This window comes from Vulpes vulpes, chromosome 12 (genome assembly GCF_048418805.1).
Source record: "Vulpes vulpes isolate BD-2025 chromosome 12, VulVul3, whole genome shotgun sequence".
NCBI lineage: Eukaryota > Metazoa > Chordata > Mammalia > Carnivora > Canidae > Vulpes > Vulpes vulpes.
Window position 1 is genome coordinate 86,753,699 of NC_132791.1, and position 19,924 is coordinate 86,773,622.

At 47.0% G+C, this 19,924-nt stretch overlaps 1 protein-coding gene across 5 annotated transcripts in view; it reads right to left on the minus strand.

Moving 5' to 3' along the window:
* The window catches only part of JARID2 (jumonji and AT-rich interaction domain containing 2), a 259,185-nt gene extending 252,590 nt beyond the window's left edge, over positions 1-6,595 (minus strand). For 3 of the 5 annotated variants that reach the window (XM_072729081.1, XM_072729083.1, XM_072729078.1), the window contains exon 1: positions 5,967-6,590. Coding sequence is in view for 2 of the 5 variants with exons in the window: in XM_072729078.1 (XP_072585179.1) it covers positions 5,967-6,011 (45 nt within the window). In the remaining 3 variants the exon portion in view is untranslated. Of the gene's footprint in view, positions 1-3,492; positions 3,582-5,966 lie in introns of those variants that run through there. The other 2 variants (XM_072729080.1, XM_072729084.1) reach the window with 2 other exon arrangements.
* Between the last annotated feature and the right edge of the window lie 13,329 nt (positions 6,596-19,924).

Consider the following 19,924-nt stretch of genomic DNA (forward strand, 5'->3'; position numbering starts at 1 on the left):
TGCTCTTAATCAGAGGCCACAGGGACCAGAAAAAAGCTGGTTAGCTCATGTAAAGTCTGTCAGCTGGGAAACCTTAAAATCCATATAGATTTTGACATTCTGACCTAAACACCTAAATGTATTTTTAAAAACAGATTTGTTGAGAATCCCAGTGTTTCATGTTATGCTTTTTTGGTGTTTGTTAGGAAGGGAGTTTGGGCAGGAATGAAGTTCGGTTCTCAAAAGGTAATCACTAGCAAAGCAATGCATGTACACAAATCCTTAAGATTTTTCCCCTAGTCTTTTAAGTGACAGGCCCACATCTAATTTAACAGCCTGATTTTTTTTTTTTATTAATTCACTTGATTTATCAAGTGTTCCCCAAAACCGCCAACTTAAAAGTTTTCATAGAGACCAACTCTCAAAAGAAAAAAAAAGAGAGAAACCAACTCTTTCCACATTTGTTCAAAGGTTTACATAATATTCAGCTGTAATTGCAATAATAAGTCTAACTGGAATAACCTGATTTGGAAACAAACAACTGACACTTGGCAAGCCTTCAATGGGTGGGAGCCAAAGGGGACAGAGGCACACGCACCGCAGGGCTACCCACGGGCCAGACATCTTATTGGGGTATTATAGCCAGGATATTCTGCAGCCAACAGAGCAAGTAGGTTGGATAGGTAGAAACTGGCTCTTAGTAGAGCGGTTATGTAATTCCGAGAGAGACTCAGAGACGGACCACTGACAGTAGGATTAGAACACTGCAACAGGGGCACCTAGCTACTCTATCAGGGAGCACACGACTCAATCTCCTGGTCAGGAGTTTGAGTCCCACCTCTCGTAGAGATTACTTATAAATAAATTCTTGGGACACCTGGGTGGTGCACTCGGTTAAGCATCTGACTCTTGGTTTGGCTCAAGTCATGATCTCAGGGTCAGGAGATCAAGCCCCGCCATTAGGCTCCGCACTCAGCAAGGAGTTCTGCTCAAGGTTCTCTCTCCCTCTCGCTGTGCCCCCCTCTCTCCCGCACTCTCGCGCTCTCTCAGATAAATAAATCTTTGAAAACTAAGTTATTTTTGAAAAAGAACAATGGAACTCAAAGTCTAAAAATGAAATTTCTTACACTGCAAAACTTTTTAACCATTTAGATAAAAATGTCAGAAACCTGGGTCTTAAGAACCTCATGATCAAGGGCAAACCTTAAAAATACTCCAGCGTGGCCTTTACCAAGTATTTTAAAGTACTAAAGGCTTCATATAGAACTTATGTGTGTCGTCTTTGAAGGGACAAAAATAGCTCCATTTGAACCAACAGACAGGAGTTATGTACTCCTTCAGAAGATTTTCTCTTTCTGAAGGAGAAAAGTTTAAACAACCTTTGGAGCAGGGTATATATTAACACTGGAGTTATTTCCAAGGCACTTGGAAGTGCGTCAGTAGCCCCCAGCTCAGCAACAGTAACTGGTGTGACCTACTAAAAGAAAACAGCCATTATACCATCTGAATTCCAATTAATTTCAGGTGGCTATTTGGGCCAATGAGACTACGGAAGACCTGCAAGTCAGATGAAGTAATCACAGATTAACTATTACAGTGAAGTAATAATCACACAGGTTAACAGTAACTCAAATTGATTATTTGGGGACATAACTTTCTTCATTTTAAATTTATATGACACAGTTTGGACTCTTGACAGTCTCCCTCCAAAATCTCTCCATACATTAATAGCTGCTCAAGGGATGCCTGGGTGGCTCGGTGGTTGAGCATCTGTCCTTGCTCAGGTCGTCATCCTGGGGTCCTGGGATCAAGTCCCGCATCAGGCTCCCCACAGGGAGCCTCTGCCTATGTTTCTGCCTCTTTCTCTGTTTCTCTCATGAGTAAGTAAATAAAATCTTAAGAAAAAAACAAAGTTAGAAAAAAAAAAAAATAGCTGCTTAAGTGCCCCTGCCCTACACTCACATAACAAAGAATCAAGTTTTCCACTACTAGACAGAAAGACGGCCAAGTAAATAGAGCAGGAAAGGAAAAACGTAGCAATTAAATGTCACGTACAAGGCTTTTTTTTTTTTCCCCTCAGAACTGTGAAATAGCCCAATTGGGTATAAAAGGGGGGGGGGGGGGGGTAGGAAGAGGAGTTCATAAATCCTACCACTGTATTTTGCTGCACTTCTACTTTTTTCTTTATAATTTCACGTAATTGTAATTATAGTAAAGCCTACTTTTGAACGTTATAACATGAACTTTTCCCAGTTTTGTTTGATCACGCTGCAACTTTTACATCAGACAATTAGATACTGAGAACTTTACAGCCTAGTGGTACAAACTCCCTGAGCTGACCTGGAAATCAAACTGGCAATTTGTTTTTCTGCTCCATGCACGACTGGTATGGTCGTGTGGCAGAGATTTTTTATTTCAGACTCCTAGGTTTAAAGCCTCAAAGATCAAACGGTTTTGAAGCCTGCATATTATATTCGTTATTCTCCCTAAGAATAACCCATCCGAGTGCAGGGACGAAAAAAAACGGCAGAAAGCATCCATGGAGCCAGGACATGCAACGGTTTTCATCGTCCAAGTGGATTGGGGCTTTGGAAGCAAATGCTTCCAGTTGTTACTCAAGGTATTGTGGTGGGAGTTGTGCCCAGCACAATTAAGACGGGATTATATAACAATTTATGAGTTTCTCAAGGATGCCACTGAATATGAAATATAACCACCATGTGCCCCAAAGCCTGCCATCCACAATCCCACCCCCAAACTGCTTTGCGTAGGCAATAAACTGAATGGCAACGCGGCAGGCATCTGAGGCTTCTGAGACCAATTGTGGAATATGTGCTGCCTTCCACCAGCTCGAGGAGTCATACCCCCTGAAAGAGAAGATCTTTCACGCACATTCTCTCACGCACAGGATCCTTGCAGATAAAAGTGAGGGGCAGAGGCAGGTGTGTTACCTTTCCCATTTTCCAGAGGACTAAACACACTCAGATTGTGAGTCTCCTGTTCTAAGCGTTCAGAAGTACTAAGTCCAGAACACCCTGAGATTTAGTTCTCTCCCGCTCTTTCAAGAATATGTAACCATGATAAGTCTTCCCTGGTCCATCCCTCCCACCCCCCAAAAAAGATAAAAGCACAGAGCTGGCCCAGCGAAGGAGGAGCCAACGGTGGTTGCAAGGCTCCCAGAACGAGGGCCAGTTGCTGGTGAGCAGCATCACCCAGAAAGGCATCCCCCAGAGACACCCCAAATACGACTTGCATCGACAAGGTGGCCAAATCCACAGCACAGCCTCTTGCAAAGCGAAGCTTTCCCTGAGTAAAGTTTCCCTGCTTTTCTTCCAAGAGGACAGCGACCACCGCAGCAATGCCACACCGTCGGCAGACCTGCAAACAGAGGCGGCGAAACCCGTGTCTGCAGAAAGGAGGCGTCTCCTCCGCACTCACCACCCCCTCCCAGGAACCCGAGAGGGGTCGGCGGCGCCCGCGGTCGCCGGTCCGAGGCTCCCCGCCAGCGCTCACCTGCAGGGCAGCGCCGCGTCCCAGGGCGGAAGGCGGAGGCCGGTCGCCGCCGCCTCCTCCTCCTCGTCCTCCTCCCACGCCGCGGCCTCCGCGCGCTCCCTCCGCCCGCGGCCGCCCCGCCGCGTGGAACCTCCCGCCCGACTTCTGACGTCACGGAGGAGGAGGAGGAGGAGGTTCCACCGGGCCGTCCCTTTGTGACGTCACAATGACAACAGACCGGGCCGGGAGCGTCCGGGAACCCGGAGCAGCGCGGGGGGGGAGGCGGGGGAGAGCCGGGGGGCGGGGAGGGGGCGCGCTGACGTCTCTCGGCTTAACCTGTTGCTCTCGAGACGGCGCGGGAGCCGGCGGGCGGGCGGGGCCGCGGGGGGCCGGGCGGGCGGGCGGGCAGGGGAGGGCCGCGGGGAGGCGGCCGGCCGGGCGGGAGCGCGGGGAGGCGGCAGGCAGGCAGGCAGGCCGGCCGCCGCCATGCTCCGCCGTGCGCGCGGCGGGGGGCGCCCGCTGCAGCTGTGCGCCGCCCCCGCCCCCGCCCCCGCCCCCGCCCCTCCCCGGGCCCCGCAGGCCGCGCCGCCCCCGCGCCCCACCCACCCGCCCGCCAGCCCGCGGGCCGGCCCGCGCGGAGCCCGGGGCCCCGAGCCGCAGCCGCGGCCGCACCGCCCGGAGCCGGAGCCCGAGCCCGAGCCCGAGCCCGCAGCCCGCCCCCTACAGGCCGCGCGCCCGCCCGGCCCGGCCCAGCCCGCCGCGACCCCCGCGCGCCCTCCCCTCCCCTCCTCCCCCGCCCCCCCCCCCCCCGCCGCCCGCTCGAGCACGTCGGGCACTCGGGCTCCGCTCCGCTCCGCTCCGCTCCCCCGGCGGCCGCAACTCGTGCTCTGCCTCCCGCGGCCGCCGCCTCCAGCCCCGGGCTCTGCGGCCAGACGCCGGGACACGACACAATCCCCTGACCGCCGGCGACAAAAAGATCCCACCCCACGGCGCTCCCCAGTTCCGCGAGGTCTGGGATGGGGTCGGGGGGGCGGCGGGGGCGGTTCTCGTCCAAGTTCTACCCCCTCGGCTTTGTGGCTGCACCCGGGGCGGACGAGCCCCGGAAAGGCGTCCGCGCTCCGGGGCGAGCTGGTCTCCATGCACTTCCTACAGCCCGACTTTAAACTAGTCCTTTGCATTCTACCCAGCCCTCTGCAATGCGGATGTATTTTAATTCTTAAATTCTTTGGGGAACAGCTTTTTAAGTTGGGCTTGATTATTTAACCTTGCATTTCTTTCATACTTGAAGTTTACGTGCCTAGATTAGAATCAGCCCTCGAGAAGAGGCATTCGGCTTTTTCATTAAATGTATTTTTTTTTTTTTTTACAAAAACCAGTGCCCCGAAGGTCATCTCCCATTACACACATCACACTGCTCAAAAAAGGGAAGATATGAACCACCAATTTGTCCACTCGAGTTAAATAAAACTTTCTTATAACGTTGCATTATTCCCAGCGTAGGTTTATTTGGGCTTTAAAAAAAAAAAATGGGTTCTTTGATTTAAAGCATGCAGCTAATCACCGATCGCTCGAGTGCATATTTGGTTAATCCTCCGTCCCCCTCTACCCACCCTCCCCCCAAACTTAAAAAAAAAAAAAGCCATACACAAAACAAAAACACTCCCCATGCCAATCAAAACGTAGCTGTACTATGCACAAAACAAATTTAACTATCCCAAGCCATTTAAATCTCTGAATAATCACCCAATTTCAGAAGCCCGGTTAGCAGGGAGAATGTATTTGTAGTCACTTACACATGCATTCACATACCTACTTAAAAACATTACCTATATTGTAGGTCTTTCCCCCTTCCCCCCCAAAAAAACTGGAAACCATGAATTTTTAAACAAAACCAGTCCCATTATTAAAGTCAATCCCAACAAATGCATTCGCTGTAACATGATTCCCAACTGGTTTACGCTGCGAACCAAATAAGCCAAAAACGACCACATATATTAAATTTGATGTGCCAGTGCAAGGAACAAGATCGCCATAATCGGACCCTCGATTGCAACTTAAAGGGTTTCCAACACACACTCGTTACACGATTTCCCCAAATAACATTAATAATAATAACACAAGCTCATTTGCATGCAAAGTGCAATATGAGGCCAAATCCGCCCGAGAATGCAGTTTAGTTACATTACCGCAGCCCCCATAACCCCCCTCCCACTCCAAGCTCCACCAAAATCCCTAGCCTTTCATCTAAAACTAGATTATGGTTGTGTCATTCGAGGTCAATTTATTCACTTGAGGTATCGCTACACCAATCTGTTTTTTCATCCAAACTAGGCAGACACGACTTTGCCTGAAAAGCCCTTCTTCTGAAAAGAAAGAAGCAGCCTTATCGGACGCTGTGTTTAAAACCCTTCAGCTGCAGAATTATCTATAAACTTGACATTCACAGCCATTGCTTAAAACTGCAAGTCAAAGGATGTGTTGTTAAGAGCACTTACGTATTTCTTCTGAATGATATTCCTCTTGGGTCTTTCCTTGCTCATTCTGAGATCCAAATGCTGATTGCAAAAGGGGACAATTGCTTCATGAATTTAAAGCCGTCAGAAATTTGCAAAAAAAATATCCTGGTGGTTTTTTATTGTTGTTGGTGGTGGTGGTGGATCTTGTAATCCGACTTTTCTTCCTCTTCCCCCAAAGCCCGATTCGCCTTGAAATAAATCCGAAATTGGGAAGGAGGAGAAAAAAAAAAAAAAGGAGCCAAAGACGAACGAAGCAAACAAAAAACAAAACAAAAAAAATTCACTTTAGTAAAACACTCATAATGGAAAATTTCCCCCGAAAACACACACACACACACACACAAAAAAAAAAAAAAAAAAAAAAACCGACGCCCTTCACTCCCCCCCTTTTTTCCTCCAAAAACTACATCAGCGAAACGTGAAGGTCCTTAGTGTCTGATCTGTAGTTACATCTTGGAAAAGAAAAGGGAAAGATAAATTAAAAAAAAAAAATGTTGGAAGTCACGTTTGTGCTGCAGCAGCAGTGCGAGCAGAAGAGTCAACTCCGGCGGCGGCGGCGGCGGCGGCGGCACCACAGCGAGGGCTCGCCGAGTCTCTTTTTTCCAAGCCCCCGAACCAATGAGAGACGGGCTAGGCAGCCCAACTTTAAATGGACTCTGCTTTTATACAAGTTAGGGCTCCTCGGGCAATTCCCCGACGGACGCCAGCCGAAAACTCCCACAGCTGAGCCGCCGGGCGCCCGCCTCCTCCGGCGCCGACCGACCCCGGCCCCGCCCGGGCGACCCCCGCTGCCCCGTCGACTAGACGCCCGCGGAGCTTCGACGAACCCTTCTCGGGCGACCCCTCAGGCGTCGCTCCCACGCCGAGCCTGGGAGTGGAATTGAGAGAGGCTCCCTAAGCCCAATGCATGGCACGCTCGGTCGCTCCACCTCACCCCCTTTTCCCCAGCTTGCCGCTCGCCCTACGGCCGCCGCACGCCAGCCCCCGCCCCTGCCGTCGCGTCTACCTGCGGCCGGGCTGCTGGATACGAGTGCCCCAGGACGCCCGGCCCCGGGGAGAGCCGCCTATTCCCGGGGCACCTTAGAATGGTCCCCTTGATCTTCTGGAAGTTGTAGTCCCCCGACTACAAAATGGCTATGGCCACGGGAGCTGAGAACTACAATTCCCAGCCTGCCCCGCGAACCTGTCACTCAACTCCCCTCCCTCCTCCCCGCCCCCTCCCCCTCACCGGCCCTGCCAACAAACGCTTGGATGTGTCCCGCGTGTGACACTGCTAGAGGCTGGCTCGGGATTGGCCCGCAGAGCGTGTGGTCCGCGAGCGAGGAACTCCCCACGCCGGCCCGCCCCCGCCCCCGCCCCCCCCCGGGCCCCGGCCCCCCCGCCCGCGGCGCCCCGCCCCCACCCGCGGCGCGAACTGCCTGTGGAATCGAGGAATCGCGCGCGCGCCGGCCGGAGCCGAGCGGCGGGGGAGGGACGCGAGGCTTCCTGGGGTGGGGGGCGGCGGCGGCGAGGGCTTGGAGCCCGTCCGGAGGAGAACTGGGCCACGCACCAAGAGGAATCCTCGGTGCGAACTAGTTGATCGGCGGCGCCTGCTGCCTGCGCCGCGCAGCCGGTGTCAGCTCAGGACACCGCCTCGCGGCTCCGCACGCGGCTGCTGCGGCCGCCCGGGGTAGGCTGAGGTCACCGCGGCCGGCGCCCCGCACCCGCACCCGCACCCGCACGCGCACCCGCACCCGCACGCGCGGCAAGGGCCACCCCCCGGCGCGGCACGCGGCACGCGGCACGGAGCCGGCCCTCCCCGCGAGGCTGACCCCGGAGCCCCGGAGCCCCGGAGCCGGGGAGGGGGCCGCCTCCTACCTGCCTCTGCCCCCCTGCTGGGTTATCTCCTCCCGACGTGCAGCGAGCAGCAGGCCCCGCGCGGTCTCCTCGGGCCTCTCGGGCTCCTACGCAAGTTCCCACGTCGTCCGCGGCCATTCGGCCCCAGAAATGCCCTCGCTTTAGGAGTGCCCGGGGGGTCGGCCGGTTGGGCGTCTCCCTTCCTCTGGGGTTGGGATCCTGGGATCGAGCCCCGTACGGGCCTCCCTGCTTCACGAGGAGCCTGCTTCTCCCTCTGCCTCTGTCTCTGATGAATAAATCAATAAAATCTTTCTTAAAAATACATGAATGTCCTTGATTTAACTGTGGCTGCAGAGAAGTAATGTTTTATTTTTTTTTTAATTTTTTTTTTTTATTTATTTAAGATAGTCACAGAGAGAGAGAGAGAGAGGCAGAGACACAGGCAGAGGGAGAAGCAGGCTCCATGCACCAGGAGCCCGACGTGGGATTCGATCCCGGGTCTCCAGGATCGCGCCCTGGGCCAAAGGCAGGCGCCAAGTAATGTTTTAAAGGCTCCTCTCGGGCTTCCCTCTGGGTAAATGAGAAGTGGGGTCGCTCACACTGCCTTATGCTGGTGGCTCTAGGTCTTATTCTCCTTCCCATCGCGTGTGATTCTCCTTACCTGGAAGGTAGAATAACTCGGGTTAACACAGTTAAAAGGTTAGTTGCAGCAGTGTTTTCAGGAGGCAACCACGGTCCAGAAAGGTCTCTGACACTGGCGGTGAGAGACCTGGATTCAAATAATACTTTAGCCCTTGCTCAAAGGCAGCAGGTGGCTTCCGTGGGTTTGTCGCGAGCCTCGTCCACAGATTCAGGATGGCCAGGCCTTATGGAGAGGATTTTATTTATTTATTACTCAGAGAGACACACAGAGACAGACAGGCTCCCTGCAGGGAGCCGGGTATGGGAGTGGATTCCAGGACCCGGAATCATGCCATGAGCGGAAGGCAGACACAACCACTGAGCCACCCAGGTGCCAGGGAGGATTATACAATAATATTAACCTAACTAAAAACCAGCCACGTTATAGGAAGCTCTCAGTCAACAAAATAAAATGTTTTTTTTTTCCAAAGGCTTTTTAATCATTACCCTACCTTTTTAAAAAATCTGAATGCCTTCTGAAAAAATAACTTTGTCCTACGTTCATTCCACAATCGGAAAAATAAATGGCCTTCTGTGCCTTAAGATTGCAAAACTTGTTTGCTGGTGCATTTGCTGGGGAGGACTGAACAGAACAGACTCGGCTTTTCAGGGTTGACCACCCAAGTGACTTTATGGTTAGGTTACAACAAGGTGTTTTCAGAAGATTTTCTGATCATTACGACCTGTACATTGGAGGTCTGCACTCCTCCACAGTGTTATGGTTTTAACCAGTTTTCTAGAGGTTTAATGTCGGATCTGTCATTCCCCAGGCAAAATATTAAAGAACAAAGGTGGGTTTCTTGGTTCCCTGAACTAGCCTGGAGGCTGGGCTTCTCTGTCCCAGGCATGCAAACCCCCCTGCTGGGCAACCAACTCCAGATCACCACATACACAGACTAAAAAACCTTCCTGGTTTAGGCTGAAGGGCAGGGGAAAGGAAGGAACTTGCTCATTTCCAAAAGATTTGGATAACATTAGTGTTGTTTTCCCTGAAAAGGAAAATCAGATTGGCCTTGTGGAAGGCACTGTCTCCTGATGGACATCCTTTCCCCTGCTACCGTGGCAAAGTCATATGTTACCTTTCTTTTTCCTTCTCCTTTTTTGTTTTCAATAAATCTAATTCACCCTTTCTCCTGATGATCTTAACTCCTCACAGCACTTCTCTTGTCGCCTTTAAGTCGGGCAGTGGGGAGTAAGCAGGATGGAGGGAAGACCTCACTAGGTGCACTCCTTTCTATAGAACCTGCCAGCACTGTCCTCATCCCTGACAACACAGAGAGAAGCCTTAAAATCCTTTGTTAAGAAACACTGAGCTGAGTACAAAAGGCAGACTTAACAGTCGATTGTGATACCTCTAAAAAGTGCTAATTAGCAACATGGAAAAATGTACTAAAGGGAACACATGAGAGAGGTGACCAGGAACTAAGGAGTTTTGAAGGATGAATAGGGGTTCAGTAGTTTGAAGTAAGCCAAGAAAATCTCCAGCATGGAAAAAAAATCATGATAACCCCAAAAACCAAAACACTACATTTATGGATAAGAACCAGTTTTTGTTTGGGAGTGACTAAAGATGAGATACTGAGAGGTAAGCAAGAGCCAGGCCCAGAAAAGGCTCTCTGTGTGCCAGGCAAAGGAGTTTGGACTTTGCCTGGAAACTTACAAGGATTTTCACTAGAGGTATAAAGCATAATTTGCATTTTGGAAAGTAATTCTGCCCATATGACAGATGAAATTAAGGATTGGAGAAAAGAAAGAGACCTGAGGCAGGCAGACATAGAAACAAGTTGCAATGTTACTGCACAAATGAACTGCGAAATGGTTATGATCTGACCCCAGTGACAGAGGAAATACCATAGAGAGCAGAGAACAGGTTGAGAAATATTTAGAATGTCAAAAGTCCAACGGACTGGGGAACTGGTTAGCTGGAGAGAAGGCTGGCTAACAGGGTAGAGTCTAAAAGATTAAGATTCCTTAATCTTATACCTTTTGTGCTCTTTTAGACTTAGATCAAATAGCTGCCTTAAGAAGAATGGGAAGATGAAGGAGGTGAAAGAAGAAGAGGTAGCAAATCATCAGATACAAGTAAGAGCAGACACTCACTATTCTGAGTTCAAATGTGGACAGGAAATCATATTTACTTAGGCATTCTAACCCACTGTCCGGTTTACACTAAGAAAAGACAGGTAGGGCAGCCCGGGTTTAGCGCCACCTTCAGCCCAGGGCCTGATCCTGAGGACCCGGGATCGAGTGCCATGTGGGGCTCCCTTCATGGAGCCTGCTTCCCCCTCTGCCTGTGTCTCTGCCTCTCTCTCTCTGTGTGTCTCTCATGAATAAATAAATAAAAATCTTCAAAAAAAGAAAAGACAGGGAAAGGATTGTAAGTTAATAAAGACCAAGTACAGAGCAATAATCCATACTCCTATATTATATGCATATTGAAATTTCCCTCATCCTGTGCAGGGGATGGCACAGGTTATCCCACATGCTTCCAAAAACCAATCACAAACAACAAGACTCATCCTCTCCAGAAATCGTTCCTTAACAGTACATATTTCACTCCTTTATATTGTATACTTACTTGCTCACTTTCTCCAATTTTGTCTTATGTTCCCATCTCTTCTCTCCAAATAAAAAATAAGCTTTCCAAAGTCAGAGACCATGTTACCTACCTCTCATATCCTCCCCAAAGCTCCAGAGACTTAATAAGATTTGGAAGTGTCCAATGAATGTTTACTGTTGAATACTGCACCAAAACTGTAATGCTTGCTTATTTCGACTTTTGCCAGCCATTTAGTATTACTGTCATCTCCAATTCCATTCTGGAACACTACTATTTTTCCTCTTGCAGTATCCAGATCCAACATAGTGTTATACATGCTTCCTCAGCTACAGTCCTATCTCCAATTCAAGCCTGGCTGTTTGTCTTATTCGTTTCTGCATTCTCTGTCCCTGTTACTTCAGCCGCATTTTTTTTAATTTTTTTTTTTAAGATTTTATTTATTTACTCATGACAGGCACAGAATGAGAGAGAGAGAGGCAGAGACACAGGCAGAGGGAGAAGCAGGCTCCATGCAAGGACCCCGACATGGGACTTGATCCTGGGTCTCCAGGATCACACCCTGGGCTGAAGGCGGTGCTAAACTGCTGGGCCACTGGGGCTGCCCGTATATTTTTTTATCGGAGTTCAATTTGCCAACATATAGTATAACATCCAGTGCTCATCCCATCAAGTGCCCCCCTCAGTGCCCATCACCCAGTCACCCCATCCCCCCGCCCACCTTCCTTTCCACTACCCACATTTTTTTTTTAAGACTTATTTATTTATCTGAGAGAGAGAGATCGTTCAGAAGGAGAGGCAGAGAATCTCCAGCAGACTCCCACTGAGCACAGAGCCACCCACAGGGCTTGATCCCTCAACCCTAAAATTACGATCTGATCCAAAATCAAAAGTCACAGATTTAATGGACTGAACCACCCTTGCACCCCAGCCACACTTTTTTAAGAATAAAAATTGAGGGCAGCCCCAGTGGTGCAGCGGTTCAGTGCTGCCTGCAGCCCAGGGCGTGATCCTGGAGACCCTGGATTGAGTCCCAAGTCAGGCTCTCTGCATGGAGGCTGCTTCTCCCTCTGCCTGTGTCTCTGCCTCTCTCTCTCTCTCTCTCTCTGTGTCTCTATGAATAAATAAAATCTTTAAAAAATAAAATAAAAATTGAATATGTCTAAGGTGTACAATGTGATTTTTTTTAAGATTTTATTTATTTATTCATGAGAGACACACACAGAGAGAGAGAGAGGCAGAGACACAGGCAGAGGGAGAAGCAGGCTCCATGCAGGCAGCCAGATGGGACTCGATCCCAGGACTCCAGGACCACACCCTGGGCCAAAGGCAGGGGCTAAACCGCTGAGCAACCCAGGGATCCCACAATGTGATATTTTGATGTGTGAATTCATTTTGAAATGACTACTACAGTCAAACTAATTAACATATCGCCTCACATAGTTACAATCAGCCACATTTTTGGATCTTTGAAATTCTGTTCCATGTTGTGGTGTTTTCTGATGATGTCATTTGTATATCTTGTCTCTCCTAATTAGATTGAAAACTTCATGGGGCCATGATTTGTCTCATGCTGAAGACAGCCCTCGGCAATGAGTCCAATCTCTGGATGGGAATCAGATGTTTCTAATATTAACTTTTCTGAGTGACCTGAAGCCATTCATTTGACCCTCTGGACCTCAGTGTCATCATCTATAAAATTAGAGGGGTAAATTCAATTATCACCAAAGACATTTCTGGATCCAACGTGCTCTAATCTTACTTTGACCTTTGTCCTGGACTTCCTTGCTCCCCTCTCAGTCCTGGCCCCTATGTAGACTTAAACAATCCTTGAGTAAGAACTGCTGGGAGAACTTTCTTTATATCTGTACATTATTAATTTTTAAAATTTATTTATTTATCCATGAGAGACACAGAGAGATGCAGAGAGAGAGGCAGAGACACAGGCAGAGGGAGAAGTAGGCTCCATGCAGGGAGCCCGATGTGGGACTCGATCCCGGGTCTCTAGGATCATGCCCTAGGCAGAAGGCAGGCGCTAAACCGCTGAGCCACCCAGGCTGCCCTATTAATTTTTAAATATAATCTTATATTTCTCTGGGACCCCTAATGATACCTTTTTATAGTCTTTAAAGCATCATCAACAATATCATTTAACCCATAAAACAGTCTGGATCAAGATAGCTATTATCATCCTCACTCTTCCAGTGTGAAAGTAAATATAAAGAGGTCGTGATTTGCTCAAGGTCATACACAGAGTAGGGTGACAGAGCCAAGAGTCAAATCCAGTGCTCTCCATTCCACTTCCCTTGTGTAGGTAGCTACCTCCCTGGTTTTCCAAAATGTGATCCAGGACACATTATTCCATGAAATGTTCCTAAATATGGCTGGAAAGAAAGTGATGCTTTGACAAAACAGATTTGGAAATTGCTAACTCACACAAAGAGAACTTGATTACCGTAGGATTTTTTCAATCTCAAAGGCTTACAGTTTTCCAAACTTATTTGGCCACAGAGGCCTTTTCTCTTTTTCTTTTCTTTTCTTTTCTTTTCTTTTTTTTTTTTTTTTTTAAGAAAGATCTTGTAGGGGTGCCTAAGTGGCTCAGTTGGTTAAGCATCTGACTCTTGATTTCAGTTCAGGTGATGATCTCAGGATAGTGAGACTAAGCCCCACACCAGGCTCCATGTAGAGTCGGTTTAAGATTCTCTCTCCCTCTCACTTGGCCCCTCCACTACTCATACTTGATGAGCACTGCACACAATCTCTCTCCCTCTCAAATACATAAATTAATCTTTTAAAAAAATATTTTATTTACTTATTCATAAGAGAGAGAGAGAGGCAGAGACATAGGCAGAAGGAGAAGCAGGCTCCTTGCAGGGAACCTGATGCAGGACTTGATCCCAGGACTCCAGGATCACATCCTGAGCCAAAGGTGGATGCTCAACCATTGACCCACCCAGGTGTCCCAAAATAAAATAAATATTTTTTAGAAAGGAGTAGGGCAGCCCAGGTGGCTCAGCGGTTTAGCGCTGCCTTCAGCCCAGGGTATGATCCTGGAGACCTGGGATCCAGTCCCACATCGGGCTCCCTGCATGAAGCCTGTGTTTCTGCCTCTGTGTGTGTGTGTGTGTGTGTGTGTGTGTGTGTGATGAATAAATAAATAAAATCTTTAAAAATATATATTAAAAAAATAAAATAAAATAAAATAAAAAATTTAAAAAGGAGTAGCTTGTATCCATGAACAGTGTTAGAGACATGCTTCACCCAACATGTTTCATAAATGATGCTGACTGACAGTAATTCTCACCTGAGTGACTGAACACTTTATGTGAAGTGTCTAATTTTGCATAGGTCTGTCTTCATATGTGTGGGGGGGAAGGGAGTAATGAGAAGGGATGTAAGGAATAATCTTTGAGTGACATCAGGTTTATAAATAACTATGAGCCAGGGTGCTGAGAAGTTGGGGGCTTCTATTGAGAGAAGGTAGAGCAGCTATTTCTAGCTGACCGAGATTTGCAAGAGTATTTTAAAACACACTAGGAGGTAAACTCAGAAGTAAACAGCCTTCTTCAGAGTGAGTGATGTCAAGGAGACATTAGTTCTTTTTTGTTATTCACTGCGTCCTGTTCCCTGAATTTACAGTCTTATTTGTCAAGCCTCACTAAAACGCCACAGTGTGAACCAGATACAATAAAATGATGTTTTTAAAATCTACTGGTTGTCAGTGGACCTCATTTATACAAGTCGCTGAAAGTCCCTAGTTATTTGGATAATTTGAAATTTTTGGACTGTCATTACGATTCTGCTTAGATCGTGTCTCGTGTTATTGAAAGAGAGCTGGCCCTGATTCAGAAACTCTGGCAAAGGAGCCAAGACGGGAAACCTGTAGTTCCTAAGAATAGAAGTTACTGTTTATAATAGTACTGTACTCTGTTTTGGGGGAAGAAAATCTTAGGAGTGCTCAACTAATCCCCAGGAAACCATTAGGAGGACACTGAGTCACAGAGGCTACAGGGCTCCCCTAATTTGGCAGGAATACAGGGGGAGAAGCTATATTAATCAGGACACTTTCTCTTGCAAGTGAAGGAAGCCCAAATGAAAATAAATGGCTAGCGGCACCTGGGTGGCTCAGTGGTTGAGCGTCTGCTTTTGGCTCAGGGCATGATTCTGGCGTCCTGGGATTGAGTTCCACATGGGGCTCCCCGCAGGGAGCCTGCTTCTCCCTCTGCCTATGTCTCTGCCTCTCTCTCTGCATCTCTCGTGAATAAATAAAATCTTTTTTTAAAAAAAGAAAGAGAGGGATCCCTGGGTGGCGCAGCGGTTTGGCGCCTGCCTTTGGCCCAGGGCGCGATCCTGGAGACCCGGGATCGAATCCCACGTCAGGCTCCCGGTGCATGGAGCCTGCTTCTCCCTCTGCCTGTGTCTCTGCCTGTCTCTCTCTCTCTGTGTGTGTGACTATCATAAATAAAAAAATAAAATAAATAAAATAAAATAAACATTTAAAAAAAAAAAAGAAAGAACGAGAAAGAAAAGAAAGAGAAGGGCAGCCCCAGTGGCTCAGCGGTTTAGCGCTGCTTTCAGCCCAGGGTGTGATCCTGGAGACCAGGGATCAAGCCCCATGTTGGGCTTCCTGCATGGAGCCTGCTTCTCCCTCTGCCTGTGTCTCTGCCTCTCTCTCTCTCTCTCTCTCTCTGCCTCTCATGAATAAATAAAGTCTTTTTTTTTTTAATAAATAAATAAATAATAAAAAGAAAGAAAATAAATGGCTATCAGAAAAATCAGGGGAAGAGGGTTTTGGTTCACCTAGCTGGGAAACCCAGGGTAGTAGTTTCAAACTACTACTACAAGAGCTACAAACAAATAATGTCTGTCTTCCTACCCTCCCTCCTTCCTTCTCTTTCTCTCTTTGCATTTCCTTCACAGCCTCTCTGTGAAGATAGCCCTAAAGAAAACCCTCCTTCCCCACCATGAACCTGAGGGTAGGGCAGAGGTGCTTAGCAGGAGTGGAAGAGAAACAATCTGGGCTGCAAAAAAAAAGCAACAGTGATCACACCCACCACAGAATAATTACTAGTTCTTCAATCTGTCAGGGCCATGCTAGTGGTCCGGTAGGAGAAGAGTACCCTCTCCCCAATCAAGAGCCTAAGAATGCTTCATTTCCTCAACTGGAGCTACACTCATTCAAACCCACTTCCACAGTTTACATTTTCCGCAGACATGATGCACACCAAGATGCTGGTTGATCTTCCTATCAGACACTTCCACCCACAGCTCCTATGCATCCATGTGCTGCTCAACAAAAACACAGCCTATCTCTTGCAAAACTGTAACATCTGCCAAGCTTATATCTTTTCTTTCTTTCTTTCTTTATTTCTTTCTTTCTTTCTTTCTTTCTTTTTTTTTTTTTTTTTTCAAAACCTTAATGTCTCTAAAACTCCAGATTCCCCTACGTCTTCACAGAAACTCAGCACCATCTCCCTTTCTGATCCTCCACACACAGGAAAATACAAAAACATTCAGACATCAGCAGTTACCCTGTCACCGAAACTTAGTGGATTATTAGTTTCCAGATGTTTGTCTTCCTCATTGTCAAACCTTCATTGAAAAAAAAAAATTGTTGAACATTTATTAAGGATGCAAAATTAAACACAGACCTTGTCCTCAAAGCATGCATGTTGGGCAAAGCACTAAGAATTTTGTCCCTTGTGAAAGAAATGTCAAAGAAGATACATACACACACATTAGCAGGTAGAAAGGGGGGATCCCCAGGCTCTACTCAACTGAGGGTTGGCCAGGAACTGCTCTGGTCTTGAGCCTGACAGCAGGTTGCAGACACAGCCCCAAATTCTTTTGCTCCAAACCCTGTCTTACCCATCCCTCAGCCCTGATGCTCACAGGTGCCAAGGACCCAGAAAGTCAGCCCCCTCACCTTTTTTTCCCCTTCCCTTCTAACTTTCATTTGTTTGTTCTTCCATTGGTTCATTTATTCATCCATAGAGTACTGATAGTGCTCCCCTCTCTCTGCACTCTCCATTCCATGAATCCTTGCAGGCCTCCTGAGCTAGCAATGTAGAGCTTCTTTTGCCTTGAGCCCAACAGTCCTCACATAGGAAAAGCAGGACAGGGCGCAGGAGATGGGGTGGGGGGACTGACGGTAAGGGAAATCCAGAAAACTTGAGACAAGGCAAAGGAAGCCGGATTACCAGGCTCTGGCCTCTGTTATTACAAAATGCTGTCATTTTGTGTGCATGTGCATAAGATAAGGGAGTAAGGGCTTCCAAACAGTGTCTAGTATCTAGAGAATTTAGGGCATTTATGATTCTAGATAAATACAGATACAAAGAGAAAAATTATAAAACTAGTGTGATTGTTTAACACAGGATGGCTTAATGGCAAGGTTATGCTGGGAATCCGAAGGCATGAGGTTTAGTTTCAGCTTTTTGTGACCTTGGACCAGTCACTTGGATAGGCCTCACTTCTTTTGTGAAAAAAGGAACTGACCTAGATGTGCCCGAAAGACCCTTCCAAATTTAACATTCTATGATTATATACCAAACAATATTAATCTTGTTAATCTGCAATCATGCCAATTTTATACATGGTTAATGTCGTTGTAAATTTTTAGCACAGCAGTAAATTCTTAGTGCATAAACTACGGACATGGTTTATGCAGTGTTCTTAGACTCATAGTATATAAACAGACACCCTTACCAGAAACCTAGAGAGGGAGAGAGGAAGGAGACAAACCATAGTCACAGCTTATGCTATGGACCCTCTGTGTGGATCAGTATCTTTGAAGATGAGACTAGGGTCCCAGTCGCTGGGACTCTCAAGCAACCTAGGATCCAAACTGAGTCCCCTGGGATTCTCTCAAACCAGGAGGAAGGAACGGGGCTTTCTGAAGTTACTACAGAGTCAATCCTTAGAGATTTCTCAGCCACGTCTACATGCCTGCAGCTGTGCCAGACTTTCCCAGGTGTCAGACATGGATGATCAGAATCACATTCCTTACACTTACAAAGTACCTAGCACTTACCTAGCAAAGTATCTATCACATAGTAGAGAAATTGCTTCTTAAATAAATGAATGGAATTTGGCACTGTGCCAATTATCATTTTGTTCACAAATAATTCTCTGCATCTGGAGTGCTCTTTCAAATAGGTCAGCTCCCACCAAGTATTTGCAATTACAGAGGAAGTGAAACTGTTTGACAAGTGGCATTTAAAAGATCTCCATTTTGCTTTCCAGCCAGCACTTGTCTTACAAAATGTCCAAAGAAGAGAGGACGCAATGAGAAATTACTGAAATACTTCAGTAATGGAACATGCCCAGACATTTTCATATGATAAGCCTAAAACTCAAGACCAGTATAGATACATTCACCTGACAAACAGTATTTGTCTGCTGCTATTATGGACTGAATGGTGTCCCCCCTCCTCCTAAAAATTAAAGTGTCGAAGCACCACCACCCCCAGTACTTCAGAATGTGTTTGTACTTGGAAGTAGGGTCTTGAAAGACATAACTAAATTAAAATGAGGTCATTGGGGTGAGCCCTAATCCAATATTACTGGGATCCTTATAAAAGAGGAAATTTGGACAAAAACACAAAAGAGGGAAGACCATGAGGGGAAGGAGAGAAGGCAGCCATCTTACAAGCCAACAAGAGGTTTCTGAAGATACCAAATCTGCTGACACCGTGGTCTTGGACTTTTTTTTTTTTTTTTTTAAGATTTTATTCATTAGAGAGAGGGAGAGTGAATACTAGTGGAAGAAAGAGGCAGAGGGAGAGGGAGAAGCAGACTCCCTGCTGAACATGCTTGATCCCAGGACCCTGAGATGAACTGACTTGAACTGAAGGCAGATGCTTAACCATCTGAGCCACCCAGATGCCCCTGGTCTTGGAGTTTAAGCTTCCAGAATCATGGTGAATAAATTTCTGTTATTTAAGTACCAGGTCTTTGCTACTTTGTAATGGCAGTACCAGCAAACTAGTATTGTTGCAAATTAAACTTTTGATATAGGAAATAAAACTGGCCAGTGGCCATAAGGATCTGATATTGAGCTGTTTTTCTAGTAACAGGGATAGGTTAACCATGTGGATTTATTCTCATCCACTTCCCATGAGACATGAATGAGCAAAATTGTCTTTCTGGGGGACATGAGTATGGGGAGTGCGGTAGGGGAGGGCTAAGAGATGAAGCTTCTCACTTTTCAGTATTGTGGCCCAAAGACGGGTCCAATATTTACAGCCAGAACAAGGACTTAAGAAAACTACATTGTTCCTCTCCAGCTTTCATGCTAGGTTTCTACTTTTCATCCTAAGAACTAGCACCATCCCTTGGCTTTTGTAGGGGTTTTTTCTCTGCTAAAGAATAGGAAAGAAGAGTTTCAAAAGACAGAATTACTTTCTCTGCCTAAAAATGTTCTTTTCCTATGCCAATTTTTAAGTGAAGAAACAGCCAAAATATTTTATTTTGCTGGTTTAGTAAATGGGTTTATACTGTAATAGAATATTATTTAAGCACAATTTAAATCTTTATAATAGTTGACATAATTTGCAAAGCCCAATGTGTATGGCCTTCACATCCCCCAAAGTAACTGTTATTTATCCACAGCCCAAATTATTATCTAGGTGAAGAGAGGCACTTAATAAAATATCTCCTTTCTCAAACCTGTGGTCAAGGTTGATCACAGATCATTTCCTGCCCTTTAGGTAGTTAACTGGCTTGCATAGTTAGAGTTCTACTATTAGAATATCATTCTTGAAAAGGAAAGAAAATTTATCCCTTTGGGACAGGCACTCCAAGATCTAGGGATCTATTTTTAAATGAAAGTTCTACGAAAGAGTTTTAAAACCATTATTAA